Genomic DNA, 18,065 nt, shown 5'->3' on the forward strand with positions numbered 1-18,065 from the left:
GTGCCTTCGCCCGCGTAGATACTGAAATAATGTCCTGTATACTCTGTACTCAGTCAGAAGTAAAACCATTTTCTATGACAGTCTAGAAAATAAACAACAACAGGAACATAACTTGTTTTTTTCCTCTGCAAAAAGCATCTGCATTCAGCTTGTAGCCCCAAAGATGGACATGTCACAACCGGTGTCAACCCCCCTGAATCGCATGTCACTTCCTGGATGCATTCTCTGCCTGACAAACCCAAACATCAGGTTGTTGTCACTCATTACGCTGGATTGCCAGCTAAGGTACGAGAAGGTGGAGGGGGGAGGGAGCGTGCAGGCGTCATTAAATATGCATTCTGCACATCATGTCAGCATGAGTATGTGTCAACATTTGGAGTAAGAAAAAAAGCCTCATCTCGTCATTCCTGTCAATCATTAAAATAAACATGGCTGCCGTTTTTCTAATAGACCTGAGGAGAACTCTAACCTATCTCATGGCAACTACCGTCAGTGGGAACAGAATTAAGAGAATGTTTTACTTTTTGTCCTGAGAATGAATCATTCTATTAAATCTGAAAAAGTTTATATGAAGGGATGAGTCTGGAAGTATTCTATACATTCTAACTGAACAAATGTGACGTGTCACACAGTTATTGTGTGTATCTTTTCCCATTGAGATCCATTGTTTTCCAAAAACTATTGAAACACATCAGTGAGCCACACTGTTGTACACACACACACTTTATTTTTACTAATTTCTACGCAAAGATCATACTGCCAGAAATGTTCACTACAGCACCAAATGTGGAATAATTCACCACTAAATATAGTACTCAACAAAATGCAGAGAGAGCCACAGACAGAGTTATTGTCGGAAGGTATTGAGAGATGGATGACAATAATAAAAACAAAACAGAAATCTATTTCTGTCAAATGAAATAATCAAGCTGATGCTCAATGCCATTAACTGAGCTCCTCTGGTCCAATTAACTAAAATGTATATGAGTATTTTTTGTAATTGCATGATAAAATTATTTAATTGCAATACAGTTCCATTGAAAGTAGATTCATTATAATACTGAATAATCACCAAGCCCTAATTACACACCTTTAATGGCATCACTAATATTTTTCAGACTGCCTTGCATTTTACACACTCTCATTTATGTGTTCACTTCACTATAGAAGGTCTGTCCTGTTTGGACAGATTGCTGGTCACCTGAGTAAACTAGTACGCCTGTCACTGAAACATGCTTTCCTGTTCAGTCAATTAGAAGGGATGTTGATCCGCAGGAGAATCGATGCAAACTTGCCGAGCCTGGGCCATAATTAGTGACATTAGTCAGGGCACTGCACACACATCTTTCGTCTTAATTAAGACTATATTATCTTTTGCAGCTTTGATACAAAGCTGGCAACAAGCACAGAAGGCAAGTCCAAAAAACAACAGATAACACAGTCTGTATCTGCAAGTCCACCGTTCCTATCAGAGTGGGATTTGTGGAAAGTGATTACATTTTTAAGGATGAAGCTTTAAAATGATTCATTTCGTCTTTATTTCGAACAAAAATAAATAAATAAATAAGAAAAGCAAGTATGACACATCATACAAATACATATAACACAAAACAACAATAATTATAACGTGTCATAAACAATATTTATATAAGGCATACTCAGTCATTCTAATTCCAAAACACTTGATGGGTGGATGGGCCCTGGCTTCTGACCTAGTAGACTTTTTTTTATAGCTCAGTTCAAATATCAATAAGCATTCTGTAACACTGCTGCTTTGATGACTTTTAATTAAATATTTTTTAAATGTTGGGGAAAATGCTCATTTGCTTTGCTCTGAGATTGAGATGAAAAATAAATTGTTTGTGTGTTATGGTATGAAGCTGGATTCAGGACGGGGTTTACCCTAGCTGGCAGAAAGACTTGAAGGCAGGGAAATAGTTCGAGCTCGGTCACGGCAAAACCACACAATTTTGAACATTATTAAATATCTGTGCTCATAATAAACCCACAAAACCAATCACTTTGGATTTGCAAAACTAGTTTTTTCATGCTATGATGTACATGAATGTGTTGCCATGGCATCACTGACAGCGGTGGATATGATTGTGTCAGCAACAAAGTATCCAATAACCACTTGTGCATTTTTTCTTTTTGTGTATTCAGTCCAATAACTGAAGAATATGTCGGCCAATTCTCCCACAGTGATTATAAGAATCTAATCACATTTAATGCAATAAAATGCTTGTGAAATGCTCATAAAAAGCAACAGAAGAGTTTTACACAGACGTGTTATGATAACCATGTGTTCCTACCTTGAGCACTTTGCTGGCATTGTAGATGTTGTCCGCGTAGGTGTTGTAGTTGTGCAGATGTGGACAGAACTGGTCCAAGCCTCGGCCGATATAACCGTTCTCCAAATGGACCAGCAGAGATCTGGAAAAAAAAAGAAAAAAAAAGGTTTGATAAAATCAACACAAAAGCACCACGCTAAAAGTGGTAAATGGACTTGAGTTATATAGCGCTTTTTAGCTGATTTTCTCAGCCCCAAAGCACTTTACATTTCTTAACACATTCACCCATTCATACACCGATGGCAGTAGCTTCCATGCAATTCGCTCTCTGAACCAACGGGAGCAATGTGGGGTTCAGTGTCTTGCCCAGGGACACTTTGACATGTGGCGGGTAGGCGGGGGATCGAACCTCCGACCCTGCACTCCAGAGGCGACCTCCCTACCCACTTAGCCACTGCCGCTAAAGTGGAAAGATTTATCATTTCAAAACCAATAATCAAGTTTGGAAGAGTGCAATATTCAAATATCAAGAGCCCGCATAATTAGCTGTGTCTTAACAAGCTGCACGAGATGAAGGTCGGATATACGTAAGGGCGACTGGCAACTCAGCTTTTGTTAATTATTTAGCGCCAATTCTGTGAGTTGGCTAAATGACAAAAAATAAACTCTGTTGTTGTGTGGGGTAGTGTGCTCTCTACACGCCACTACTTTGGCTTTTTCATGGAAAAAAAACATATGACTGTGTTAAATGTTAATGTCTAACTGAGAAGGAATGTGATTTGTCTTTTTGCTGTTCAAAAGGCACCATCACTTCTGAGGCATGCTCTAGAAGATAAATGATCTAGATAATTGCCTCATGTCAATTTCAGACAGGTAACAGTCAAATAAGCAGTTTAACACTCTTAACACACTCAAACAGCATAATACTCTGTTCCTAGACCAGCCTATACCACGTCATAATATTTGTATATGAGTAAGTTATAGGTCAATTATTACGCAAAATGCAATGTCTTAATGGTTTTTCAACCAAATATGGGTTCCACGGTGTGACTCAAGACTCCTTAAGAACGAAAAAACTTGAGAAAAAAACAACCATCTCTCTTTTTCTCCAATTTTACCTTTCAGAAAATCTGTGTTCAAAAACTAGTCAGATTTATCTTCCCTTCAGACGTCATAAGGGGAGAAGCCAACTACCTCCTACCTGTGATAAGCACACCTCTAGATAACCGACAGTTAGATACAGGGCTAATCAGAGCAGATTGGCTTATTTTTTAAGGCGGGGCTTAAAGAGCTCTAAAACAGATTGTGTCAGACAGAAGCTAAAAAGAGGAGATTCAGCAATGGCAATGTAAGAAATTTAAAAGTTTTTGGACCCTACAACATAACTTGAGAATAAGCACAATATGTGACCTTTAAGTTGATAGGTATTGTAATAACTTATAAAAGTGGGATGAATTCAGAGTTTCCCCAAGGAAACTGGTTTGCAGAAGCTGAGGTGCCAAGTGTATTTAAAAAGCTGCCTTTTCTGGGAGGACATAAGCCAGGTTATTACTTTAGAAAAACAAAATACATTCATGGTTATTGCTTGGTACAAATATATATATTGTTTAAAACTATGTAGACCACAACCACAGTCCTGCAGTTTAATTTACAAAAAAAAAAAAAAAATGCAACCACAATATTGGTCAGGCAAAAAAATAAAAGAAAAATATCTCTTTTCTTTTCCCTAAATCACCAGACATTGTGTAGAACACGCTGACCTAGCCACATTACTTCATTGGGTCACGGTCACCCACTTTTTTAAGGCATGCCGTGAAGCAGACACAGGCATCATTACCGAGTCAACACAACATCCTTAACTCCCAAAACATGACAGAGCGGAAGTAACTTTTAACAATATGTGTGTGGCATACTTTTCTGGGCGTCAGAACCTGACACGTTCATTTCAAAGTGTCCTCCCCCCAGTGAGCATTTAGCCTCCAGTCAAAACCGCATTGGACTTTGAGTTAATGCTCATCATTAACTGCCTGGGAACGCGCCGCTGTTCTGCATCAGTGGAAAAAAAAGGGAGCTCAAATAAGGGCGAAGTCGCATCTGAAGCATCACTTTCGGCAAAGGCACACACACGTTTAGAGAAAGTGTGGAGGGGTTGAGCAAAATTCAGAGGAATTTGCCTTACCCTGTTAATGGGAGGTTTCAGCTAGTGGAGGGGCTAAGTTGTGTCATTTTGAAAGGCTTTATCCCTGTAGGGTGACGTATTTACTGGGACTTGGGAGGCAGTGTGGGGTCTACCTTCAGGGCACCAAGGGCACACTTTGTAGTGAGAACACGCCCCGCTGAACTCAGGAACAAAACAAACTGGATCAAGGCAAAGAAGGCAAAGCAAGTCGTTGCCAGTCTGTCAGCCACATTACAGTAACACGGACGCAATTGGTTTGGGGGGTTGGGGGGTGTTGACACTTGTGAAGGAGCTTGTTATCCGAACTTAGAGGAAGTACCACACACACACACACACACACACACACACACACACACACCCCTACTCTAATGATGTTCCCAGAGACTTCTGTTCGTACACGCTGGAAAGAAGGAGCACTTTGCCTTGCGTTGAAGTTGATTTAAATAGATTTTAATGAAGTTGTGCACCAAGGTAGCCCTCTGTTCATAATCAGGAAGACGCACAAGCTGCCGAGAGAGTTCTAACGAGGGGCAAAGGGCGGCAAAAACTGTGTTTCCGTTTTTTCTCTCACCGCCAGAGGCTATTATGATAAATATGAAATTATGGATTACAATTTTTTTTTCTCCACAGCAATTAAATTGTCTGGCCATCAGCGGCAGGCAGGATAACATTAGCATTCGGTGTGGGTCACGTTAATCCACATTAATTCTGCGACATCTGGGCGAGGACACATCCTCCAGTACACAATCCAGGCTGAGGATGGCGGTTAGGACACAGTGTGAGCTTCCGCCAGACGTGAATGTTTAACTTATGAAATAAATAAACATAAACACAAATCACTGATGAGACAAATAAAGCAATAAAGCAGTGTTGTGTAGCTCTGGGTGAACTGTTACAATGTGATTCATGTGGTGTTGAAACAGTGTGTCTCCGTGCCTGATCTACTCCTTTTCTCTCTCTCTCCTCCCTGTATGCAATCCATCAGTGATTGTATGCTCCTCACTGGATCCATGACTGCTCTTTCAAGATGTTGATTCTCGTTTGTCATGTTAGCAGCTAGGGATAATTGGGTTGCTCCCTGCTCTCTTGTTCTTTAAACAGTAAGCGGCAGAATGAATGGCAGGGCTTTATCAATAGATTCACGTCTCCTTTAATTAGAACGCAACAAAGCTTAATGAAGAGTATTCTTCATTAAGCTTTGTGAAGTAAGAACTAGCAGTAGGAGTCATGGAATCTGATTTCATTACTATTACTCCTATTGCACTCTGGAGTTAAAGCTGGGGTGGGTAACTTTTTCACTGTGATATTTGGCAAAAATGGCATATTAACCGTTCAGCTATATATGTAGGTGAAGTGGTCTGAGAATATCTACTCATCACTTTGCTCTCCCCTGCCTCTGTATGCCGCCCCCAAAAATTGCTTTCCGCTCGTGTACACTTTGACCAATCAGAGCGAGGCTCCGATTCTCCGTTCTTATTGGCTGTTGGGACTGTCCATTCACTTTGGCACTGACGTTGTTGCGTCAGTTGCGTGAGCGTTCACAACCCTAGCAGTCTGACAGTTTGGCACTACGGCAGCCATCAAACAACAATGTCTACAATCAACGGCCCCTAAATGTCCTATTCCCCGCTTAACAACTGCTTACATCACTAAGACAGCAAGGATATGAGGAAAGACGGGGAAAGACACTAGTTGTAAAGACATGAACGCGCATAACTGTCGTTGGGAGGGAGGAGCTACAGCAGGTAGAGCGTGTCAGGGAGGGACCAGAGAGAACACAAGTGGAGCGGTTGAGGTATTTGGATTCGAATCTCTATCCCAACTGCTATTTTCTCCCAAATCATATACCCCAGCTTTAAATCAATAAAAGACAAACAAACATCAGATGAATAAACCTACACTCTGCAAACACTGACACACTTCTAATTAAATCATACCCCTTTTCTACCAAGAGAAAACATGTTCCAGTTCTGGGCCAGAGCTAGAGCCAGTTTGACAGCTGGTTCAACTTGGGAACCTATTAAAAACGGGGTACGTCGCCACTCTCCATGCTAACGCTAGCACTAGCTTTAAGCGCAACAACAGCAGCGTTTCCGTCATATTTTTACATGTTTTGCCTCTGGCTTTGCTTTGTTAACCAAACAAGACCTATCCAGAGTATTCTCGTCGGTCAATGTAATCGCTTTGTTCGGGAATTATGCTATGATTACGTCATGATTACGGCCATGAATTTTGAGTTGGTCTGGTTGGTCAGGATAATACCTCCCCCCCAGCCCCTGACGTAAGAGGTTTGCAGTTCCAGACCAGCTCAAAACTGGTGCCACACTTGTGAACCAGTTTTTTCTTTTAAGATAATTTTTCTTTTTCTTTTTTTTGCTCGGAGAGACAGAGATGAAATTGGGCAGAGAGGGGAATGACATGCAGAGAATGCTTCAGGACAGATTCAAACCGGGTCTGCTGCGCTGACGACTGAGCCTCTATGGGGGACACTCTAAACCACTACACCACAAGCGCCCCCTGGAACCAGTTTCTCTGGCGGTGGAAAACCAAAGAACTGGTTCTCGATTGGGCACCAGCTCCGAACCAACCCTGATTTTGCGTCGATGGACACATTTTTGTCCCTCCCCGCCTCCCCTGCTCAATGATCCATATTCTCATTTACAACTTCGGCTTCCATTTTAATCCCCCACACCAAACAAAAAGAGTGAAACACCCAATAACAGTTTGTTTTTATTGACTTCTATTGACTTAATCATTTGTCATATATTATATTACGGGCCAACGTACAATTTATATATATGAAAACTATTATGAATCTGACTTGATATTTAATGCTTGGTGTTTTGTGCCCCATTGGTACAGTACCAAAATAATGTGTTTTGGTAGGTTTCATTTTCAGCCATACAATTGATTAAAGTCTTTAATGCATAAGGACTTACAGTATATCACACTGAATGCTTATGTGTGACAGATGGATGAGAAAGTCACCCACATATCCATCTATGAGAGCTAATTATCAGCACTGGTTATTGTCAATTATTCTTGCCTCTGTCAAACAGATTTTCAATGTATACCAAATGTCAGAATGAAAGAAAGGTTCAAAGAATATGGGAGAGGCCTACAATCAATCATTTGGCGGTGGTTAAATCAGTCTAGCACTAACACACTGTCTCTCCATGGACCATTTTTTAAAGGGGAGTGCTTGTCATTATGTTTCAACCATTGATTCAATAAGGGGCCTCATAATGAAGATGTATGGGAACGGCAGAACAATCTATCCAATACATCAGAGTGTGTAATTCATACTTCAATCTTCATTGTGGCACTCTCAACAAGAAAGCCTGTCAGTCTGCAGAGGATGAGAGCCAGGGGGAAGCCACACACACACACCACTCATTATTTAGTGGTGGAAATGGCATTCCCCAATCAAAGGTATCCCAACCACACACTGCACTAGTTTGTCAAGCTGTGCGGTCTGATACTGAACGCTGTATGTTTGTGTTGTCTGGTGGGTTTTTCTCAAATCTAGAAGCTGACTGTCCACATAATTATCTGCAAAAAGTGGTACAAAATGATAACTAAATACATTGGTTTTCTGATGTGTTTGTGGGAGGAGGCCTAAGAGAAAGTGATTGAATTTGAGGTAACCACAGAAACGAATCACAAACAAGGAGCCGTACTCAGCATCAGCCGCAGCACAATTCAGCTGGACTAGTGCATTGACGTTTTTCCATATATGTACATGTGCTGGCTCGGCTGCATTTCCATGGTTGTGGGTGTGCATTCAACTAATGACTTATGTGTGTGAATATATATTTGACCACTGAATGTACCATTTCATTAGCCTGGCTCCGCCCGCCCGCCTACCTACTTCCGCTCAATTTTCATTTCACTTCAGTAGTCAGTCTGGGGGTGCGTTGTGTTCATGGAATTCTGCTCGTCCAGATGACGACGAAGTCGCGCTCCAGTTTCAGTTGAATGCTGCGTTCCTTTATACTCGGAAATCAGAAATTTCCGACTTGGTAGTTCCGAGTTCCGACCTGTCTGTGTTCCAGTGCATCTGCTCGGGAAAGTATGGAAGCCTACAACCTTTCTAGTTACCGTTGCCAGGGACGGTAGATCCATAGACTACAATATGTAGTGAAGTTGGAAATTTCCGAGTTCCCTGTACAACTGAAACGCACCGTCAGAAGCCGGCTCATGACATACGTCTGACCAAACGTGATGCGATTGGTTGGCTAATCCAGAGTGGCACTGGGCAGATCCAATAGTTTTAAACTTCAACAGACACCCGCCTCCAAGTGAGTGAACGTTTGCCAATTACAGCACTTCCAGACCTTCTGTACAAATGAAATGAAGTACGATGGTCTGGTAGCACCAGGCTACCATTTCATAACTGTTAATAAAAGATCAATACAAAAACCATGCGCCTCCCTGAGTTGATGAAGTATACAACAATAACCCATTTCTACCATTTATAGCTCTTAAAATACGTCAGTGGGGGCGGGACATGATAAGCCTTTGGCTTCTCCTGCCACCCTTCGGACGATAACACAAAGTAATATGTATGAATATGCAAAGAGAAAATTGTGTGTAATTGTCCGGAAGAATAATAAATAAATAAAAATAAATAAATTAAATACGTCCACGGTTTATAGTTTTAGCATAGTTTAACATTAACTCAATCATAATGCCAATTTCTGCTGCAGGGTTTTCCATTCTAAAATAGCATTGAATGTGTTTGAGATGTCTGTCTCATCAGGCTGAGAAGCGGAGGCTGTTTATATGTAGCTAAAAAGGGTCATTTAACGATGACGCCGATTCATCATTCAGTGACGTCATCGTAGCCAGCTTGGAGTGCACCTTGGCCCCGGTCTAGACAAGGTCCATCTCCGGGCTGGGCACACAGATTGGTGAAATGCTTCAGAAGCCCATTTCTAAATACACATAGCATTAGCCTCATAGCATAAATGCCTAAATCATATTTACTCTACTCTACTCTACTTTTACTCTACATCTACTCTACTCTACATTTTCTTTTCGTTAGCCTAATAGCATAATTGCCTTAGCCATATTTTAAGGGTTATAAAGTAGGGTAAAGTAGATGTAGAGTAGATGTAGAATAGAGTAGATGTAGAGTAAAAATAGAGTAGAGTAAATATGATTTAGGCAATTATGCTATGAGGCTAACGATAGCCAAAATCCAGTAAGGAAAGCGAATATTGTTATCTTTGACATAACATCGACAAATAGTCAGTCCGATTTTATCTACTTTATTGATTCTACTAACTTCAAAACAGTTCAAACCTTTTTTATTCACGTAACCAAAGTTTTTGAAGTCTTTTCAAGTGCACCTGGAGATTTGAGTTGTACAGCACTTTAGACAGCAAGCAGATCAAGCTCATATCATGGGAGATGTGATGAGATCAGCTTCACTCAGCTCAGGCTTCCAAATGGCCCTCTCTGCCCCCCTTGAGATCTTCAGCAGCAGGTCGGGCAGGCATCTAGTATTCATGAATTTTTCCACGGTAACAAAAATTGGTCTTCACTAGCAATATCACCTGGAGTAATTCTACCTGATAGGCTTTAATGTATCCACAAGGGAAGAGCACACCTCTACACTGCAACACAATATCGTTAACCCCTGCTAATGGGGGAGGGGGGAGGGGGGAGGGGGAGATAAGGACTTGCTTTGGTAAACTAAGAGTTTATCTAGACTGCATTCTTTAGCAAGAGACAAACCTCCTAATCCTCAACCCCTTTTACACCATCTCATAGCATAGGCAATTCTTTCAATTATTCAGAGGATACTTACTGGTTTACTGAATGAATGGCTTTAATTGAACTGAAGATGGTCTCTCTAATGTCCTGCTTAAGGGTTCCCTTGGCCTTCAGGATCTCCAAAAAGTACTGGGAGATAAAAGAGGGAAAAAAAGACGTTATATCTCTGCATTTGTATTAATAAGCCATAACTGGGGCTGTGTCTGATTGGATAATATGCCTATGAATGGAAATATTGTTTGATAAGGAGGTTCCGTCACTGCTGACATTTCAATTATTTCAACCCCAAAATATCTAATACCATTGACAGACTACATAAAACATTTACAACCATTAAAGGAATAGTTCAACATTCTTTTATTTCTAGCTTGTTGCCTCACACTTTGGTTCAAGACAAGGCGACAGAAACCATTAACTGTGCATGCATTGCTAGTTAGCTTAGCTCAAATACTGGTGATCAATAGGTAACATTATATACTTAACAACATCTCTAAACAGTCCTGTCTGCTTGCTGCGATGTAACGTTGCGCTCTGTATCTTTGTACTGTCATTTTAGAACCAAATACATACTGGAAGGAAAACAGGATTGTATGGAATATTGTTTGATAAAGAGGTGCTTTCACTGCTACTGGTATAGTTGATTCTAAAATGACAAAGCGCAGAAACTCTGGCTAATGCCCCCATTGACTACCAGTGTCTGAGCTAAGCTAAAGAGCAATGAGTGTCCTCTGCCCATTTCTTCTTCAAAAATGCATAGTTAAAGGACTGGTTTCTGTCACCTTGTATTCAACCTGAGAGTGAGGCAACAAGCTAAAAGTAGAACATGTTGAACGATTCCTTTAACAACAGGGACTTTGAGAACCTGAGGCCCCACAAACCAGACTGACTTTTAACATTCTATATTTTATGTTCTTTAGATCTACTTATATATATACGGCACATAACTGTATATCTGCATGGCTCTAATGAAGCACAAGCACAGAGAGAAGTTGTGGTAGCACAACACTCACAATAAAGCGACAGCTGGGCTGGTCTCAAGTCATTTGAAGTGAAAATTGGATTAGCAAATTGAATGTGCATTAGGCCTAAAAATGACTCCTAATTGGAGTGAACGGGTGGAGGGTGAGTAATTGTGTAGAATTGAGGCTGCAGCAGTGGGTGGAGAAGTCTGTTCTCTCAACAGGGAGGAATAGTTCCATGAATGCTACCTTTTAGGCTGTGCACTTCACATGTTTCAATGTAGCAGCACAGTACAGTATGGGCTTTAGGTCCAAATAGTTACCGGAGAATGATTAACACGGAGATTCTTTACTGATCGTTTAAGTATGGAAAGGATTAGTCAAATGCACATTTAAAAGGTTGGTTCATCCAAAATGATGAAGTAACTTTCCTCCTTGGTGTGGTTTATATCTGTCTCTGAGATCTCTCATTTAATTTGGAATTATTGCAGCGTTAATTAAAGCAATAAAAAAATAAGTACATTTTGACATGTCCTGAAATGGTGTCCCCTTTGATATAAAATTGACAAACGTCAGCGTCAACAGTTTAAAGAAAATGTATTAGCTATTTCTTCATTCAGACAAGCCTGGTGATACCAGCCTGATCTCCCAAACTTCACATTCATTTCTGTCCCACAGATCATTTTGGACTTTCTCCAATCTCCGTGGGGAAGCGACCGGCCCCGTCCATTACTTGAAGGCAGCCCCTGATTGGTTCATGTAGTCATCAATCTAGCCTCCAGTCAGACCGGACCCTCCATACTTTCCTGATTGGTTATTGTAGTCATTGACATTCACATGTATCAACAAATAAGATTGTAAGATATGGCTGGTCTCACAAGGCAAGATTGACTAACAGAACCAATCAGAAGCTGCCTTCCAATACAATGGACGAACATTAGGTAAGAACGTGGACCATGATTGGCCCCGGAATTTTTAATTTTTAATTTTTTTTTGACCGGACTCCTCCCCACGGAGATTGGAGAAAGTCCAGACTGATTTGTGGGAGAGAAACTAATGTGAAGATCTGGAGATCAGGCTGCTCTCAGCAGGCTAGGAATTCCCCTGATGATGGTCTGTGGGTGTGGAGGTGTCGTCTCCCACTGATAAATGACTTTCATTCAGACAGTATAACGTCCCTGGCCTTTGCGGTACATACAGTGGTGACCAGCTCTAGCTGTTGGACGTAGCGTTGTTCGGTCTGCACCAGCTCTTTGGCTGTGCGGGTGCGTTTCCTCTCCCAGCGCTCCCTCTGCTCCTGGATGTTGGAGAGTCCCAGGGGAGCAGACGGCCCAGGGGAGAAACTCATGGTGACCAGGAGGACACTGCAGAGACACAGGAGATGACATATAACTATCACTATTAGCTGCTACCATTTTGCATGTCCAAACCGAGATTGCGATACACAGAGCCATGATCCTGTATTGCGTTGTGAGAAGGCAGATTTGCATTTTTTCCCCCCACATGTATATTGTTCTTTGTGTTCAAATCTGTTCAGGTTATTTGTTATTAAATGTTAAAAACGTAAACTTTTGAAACCAGGTTCCAGAATGAAATCTTTTGTAAAAACTCAACTCCAGCGTCACCATGTGAATAGCAATGCCGGCGTTCCCTGTGATAACTATGACATCATAGCTCCACTCTGCACATGCTTAGGTCTGTTACATTTGCTGTAAAAATAGCCACACGACGCCAGTAAGAAGACAACACAGCGGAGGAGGAATACAGTCAGAGCTGGTGTTTGTGTTGTTATCCCTGATAAGTGTATTAACTCTCCTTTTAACCAGCTGTGGTGTGAATCTCTCCCCTGCTGACCTACAGCCACGGAGAAGCAGGACAAGCCCTCCGCCCTGCATCCGCTCATTACTGTCATCTCCATTCTGCCTTGGTGGAAAAGGGCTATTTGAGCACAGCGTCAGCAGCTATTAACTGAGAGGGCCTGATCAATGCTAACCAGGCTAACACCTCTCCCAACGGACATGAGCCTGGCTGGTACTTGATGTTGATTTAACTACGACAGCACCGTCTAACAACACACCTCTGGCTTTGTAGTTCATTATGAAGCCTGTACCCAGTGCCCCAAGCTAAAAATCCCTGAATAAACGCAATAACTGGCCTGGGTTAGATGAGACAGGCATGCTCATACTCATTCATGAAGCATGCCTACAATGCCAGGCTCAATTCTAATCCCATCGTTAACTGAGGTATATGGTTACACTATACTAGTATAGTCAGTGGACCAATATACTTTGCAATGAACTGTGGTTATTGAGGCTGATAAAACTTAAAATAAATCTTACTACCCCACAAACAAAATTGTTATTCAAATTCAGATTTGGAATTTTAAGAATAAGTCAATTATTTATTAAAGCAACTTGATGTGTCTCAGTCTGAGATTGAACTCCCAATAAATAATGCAAGGATAGCCATAAAAGTATAAACAACAACTGGTCAATTCATTTTGTTTTTCCCTTCTTAGTCATATTACATCTGCATGTTACTTTAAATTGAGGTGGTACGTTCAGAGACTTGTAAAGTGTTAGTTTAGGGTTAACGTCACATAGTCTACATACTTCTTATTTTAGTCAAAGTCAATTAACAAGGCCTACACACATACATGTTAGCCTACTGTAGCTTTTTTTTCTTTTCGAAGGGACAGCATAGGCTACTATCGACCTGTCACTACACAGGAAAGCGAAATTAAAACTTTTTAACAACAAATTTACGTGCCAGGTAAAATGTGACGCTGCTACTTAAAGGAAGCAAATAAGCGATATTAGCGTCTAATGTCTTAAACCGCTTACATACCGTTTGTTGAGGTAATACGTGGTGGCTTTCCTTCAGGTAACGTCTCCACTTTTTAACCAAGGCGCTCTTTTTCGGGTTTCAGCTTCCTGCTTCCGGGCTGCGTTGTTGATGCGCCCGCTGGTTGGCTGCTCCACACCAAGGCCCCTCCCCCACTGTGTACACAACTGGACTGATGCATCATGTCCATGTGATGCATGTAGCAGAGCTAACACCCATTGGCCTTCATTTAAAATGCTTACATTCAATGGAGTGATCAATGTTTGGAATAGGGGAGAACGGGGTAATTTGTCACACGGGTTGGATGTCACATTCGTTATATCTCGCCACCAGAGCACGCTAGCTCTGAAATGTTGATATAAAAAAGGTCCAGAATTGGGATCAGAGGTCACATACATAGACTTCCTTGGAGGAAGACAGCTGCATTTCAGGTGAGAGGATGTTTTGTGTTTTTCATGTCAAATTCAAAATATTTTGCTTCTCAGTATTTTTCTTCTAGGCTTTTACACAATGGGTTTATAACAAAACACTTGTTACCCTCAGAAAGTGTGAAGGGTAAACTATAGTTTAGATTATGGTTAGCAAGCTAATTAGTTGTCAGATGGTTGTTGGCCTTGATGCTAGCAAGAAATTCAAGTTGGGGTTGGTCGTCAAATTTTTTGGGGGGTTGGTTGTCACATGTTATCTCAAGGCTGCAGCCAGAAAAGGAACCCAATAACGAAAGAAATTGTCAAGCTGTATCCTCACTGACACCCCAGAGAAGGAAAGAATAGAGCAGGAAAAGGCAGCTAGCAAGCAAAAGAAAAAAGGGCAACAAAATCAAAACAACCCAGTGCATCCCAAACTAGACCAGCTGCCAAGGCTACAGAACGTTATGTAGGCCTATTTGTCAACTTGACAATGCAATTAAACATTCAAATTTGGTTCTGCCTCCTTGCCTTCTTTTTAAGATTTTTCCCATTAAGATAACATTGTGACAAACAACCCCATAGTGTGTGACAACCGACCCCTTGATGGGGTTGGTTGTCACAATGTGTCAGAGTGTCTTTGATGGTAAATTACTTCTTCATTACAATAAGTTGGAAAAAAAGAGAGACACACATTTCTAGCCAACACCTTAAGCTTCAATTTAATGTAGGAATGGCTATTGACAGATGTTTTGGTGATGAGCAATTCTCACTAGAGTAAAAAGTGTGCCTACTCACCCCGTTCTCCCCTACACCATGCAGTAATAAACACAATACATTTTATTTTATTTTTTTATACTGTTCAGCCAAATGTAGGCCTATTGGAAATAGTTTCAAAACCACTACATATGTGTGGTAGGTGTGGGCCACTGTGCAATGCAAAAAACTTCTCTTCGTGTCATTAACTTTTCATTTCCCAGGAATATGACACGTGTACAAAGAAAAGACATTGTTGATTGCAGACTTTACAGATCATTTTGTTTTTAATAGGGAACTATTCTTCAATTTCAGTTCTTACACATTTTTATGTTGAGTAGATATTGAGTGTTGTCAAAAGGAAAATACATAGGCCTAGGTAGGCTACTAAGTCCCATGATGTAGTAGCTGATCATCAAGTACTTCATACATCTGCATACTTAAATGGATTGGTTCTTTATTTATTTATTTTTTGACCTAGACTGTGTCACTCACACCTTAATTGCAGATGTGGTGAAAAATAGACAAATACTTGAAAATGTACTAACTTCAATGAATGGACTTCAATGGATTCAAAAGGCACTTTTGTATACTGTCTTTATTACATTTTTGTACGAATGAAACTCCCTTCTTTATGTTTGGAACTTTGTGATGAGTATTTTCTTTCAAAAATAATAATTTTAATGACAATATATCAAATGCATCAATCATATTGCAGTGTCTAAAATATGTTTCAGCGTTACCTTGTTTGAACATGTGTAGTTTTTGTTTTGTTTTGTGGCCATGGTGGAGTGAGCTCCAGGGCTCCATCTTAACACCTTCCTCTCCATCTAGTACAATGTATACAGTTTTTGGGATGGTGTACATGTGACGTCATTTGATCAAACATATCATAAAAATGGGAAAGAAAAAAAATTAAACATTTTAAACTATTTTTTATTTTATTTTTTCCAAAGGTGAGGGATTAAAGCAGGACCCATACGGCCCATCATTGCAGATGATATACTTCTTTGAATATTCATAATATAATATTCAATTAAATGTGCACATACCAGTCGACACACAGAAAGCCTGGAGCCTTCCATTGCCCTGCAGTTCTGTTAACATAACTTTTTTCTTTTCACTGATGTTTCTATATGGAGCATCAAAGGAATACTTAATGTGAATGCTTTTTGTTTGAGATTAAAATGGTTGAGTCAACTTTCACTACTCTTATCTTCTCTCCTTTTATTTTATCTCAGTCTTGAACCTTCGACAGACCTCTATAGATTTGACTGTGGATGTGCAAAGTTTTTATCGTTTTTACTTAAAGATAGAAACTGACCTAGCGACAAGTGTTGAGATGCATCGGTGCTGTCTGCGAGAGGAAAACGCAGCTCAGCAGTTTGCAGCTCATTATGAGATAAAAGTGAAGCCGTGGGTAATCAGGGCGTGACACAGGAGGCTATAGCTTGAGCACTGAGGACTTTAGAGTGTCTAGAATAGGAGGCATGTTTCTGGAGCTCACCGCAGGCTGCAGACCCATGCTGCCTGGAAGCTCCAGACAGCAGCCACTGACAGAACACTGACATCTAGTGCTGCAAGACAGGACACAAGTCAGGACAGGGACCAGAGGAAATCCCAAACACCACCTCTCCGGTAATATCACTGATATGACAGTGATAAACCTTGAGAAAAAGTGGGATAGGATATGACAACAGATTTTTTTTATTGATGACTTTTGCTATGCATCCTAAAGCTTTAAAGTAATACTAGTTGAGACAATACACAAAGACTTAAAGTCATGCCAATAGAAATGCTTAATAATAAATGATTGTGCTACTGTTAGAAAGAGCCCACTAAAGACCTTTGAATGTCTGCTTCCATTGATTCAACTATAACATGTCATCAACAATAATCCTTCAGGGAAGTATTTGGACATAATAACTTTTATGGGGGGAAAATGTAGAAATATAAAATATATCTGGGGATTGGAATAAAAAAACAGATGAAAACAAGCCTAGTTGTTTACTATGAGGTTTACCATACAGTTCCTGTCCTGATATGGCTCCATGTTGTTGATACAGAATGTAAATATAATGCTGATGAATGTTACAATTCAACCGAGATAATGTCAGATGAAGTTCCAATACATTTCACAATTTTGAATGAGTTATAATATTTTGTATTTTACAGACAGCATATCAATGCAAAGACATACTTTACAAAACAGTCTAGCATTTGTTACTTATTGACTTACTGTATGTAACACATTTGATAACCTCTCAGAACTCCTGTACTACGAGTTATATTATGGGAATTTTATACAAATATGGAAGGTGCACATTTTTAAAGGTATATGACAGTGATAAACATTAGGAAAAAGTGGGATAGGATACGACAACAGATTTTTTTGCTTTAATGTGCCACTAGTTGAAACAATACACAAAGACTTAAAGTCATGCCAATAGAAAATGCTTAATAATAAAAAAAAATGTGCCAACAACGTGATATTAGCCTTCAAACAATGACCATTTACAATTTCCAAAACATGGTTAACCTAAAATATATCTAACAAGACCCTTGTGGAAAACTAAGCATACAATGGTTAGAGAATGCAAAATGTCACTGGATAAATAAAGTCTCAATGGAATTACATTAGATGTTTCAAATGTCACATGTCACTCAATCATGTATGGATTGATTGTGAATAGCAATTCCCTTTTTCTGCTATCCTCCCATGTGAAATTCCCTGTGGAAAACGTTGTGTAAAGAGGACAAAGTAGCTGACTGAACACTAGCTATATGTGTGTCTAAAGAGAGTCAGGTAAAACTCTTTGCAAATTGCTAAAAGGTGAAATGCATCTTT

At 40.3% G+C, this 18,065-nt stretch overlaps 1 protein-coding gene across 1 annotated transcript in view; it reads right to left on the reverse strand.

Annotated features, from left to right (window-relative positions):
* Positions 1-14,118, reverse strand: part of arhgef39 (Rho guanine nucleotide exchange factor (GEF) 39) — a 64,431-nt gene extending 50,313 nt beyond the window's left edge. Inside the window, exons 1-4 of the mRNA XM_080050937.1 lie at positions 14,058-14,118; positions 12,409-12,574; positions 10,286-10,380; positions 2,313-2,433 (exon numbers count right to left, since the gene is read on the reverse strand). Of these exons, the coding sequence (XP_079907063.1) occupies positions 2,313-2,433; positions 10,286-10,380; positions 12,409-12,558 (366 nt within the window). The 5' untranslated portion in view covers positions 12,559-12,574; positions 14,058-14,118. The remainder of the gene's footprint in view (positions 1-2,312; positions 2,434-10,285; positions 10,381-12,408; positions 12,575-14,057) is intronic.
* Between the last annotated feature and the right edge of the window lie 3,947 nt (positions 14,119-18,065).

This window comes from Ammodytes marinus (genome assembly GCF_949987685.1).
Source record: "Ammodytes marinus genome assembly, chromosome: 22".
Classification (NCBI taxonomy): Eukaryota; Metazoa; Chordata; class Actinopteri; order Uranoscopiformes; family Ammodytidae; genus Ammodytes; species Ammodytes marinus.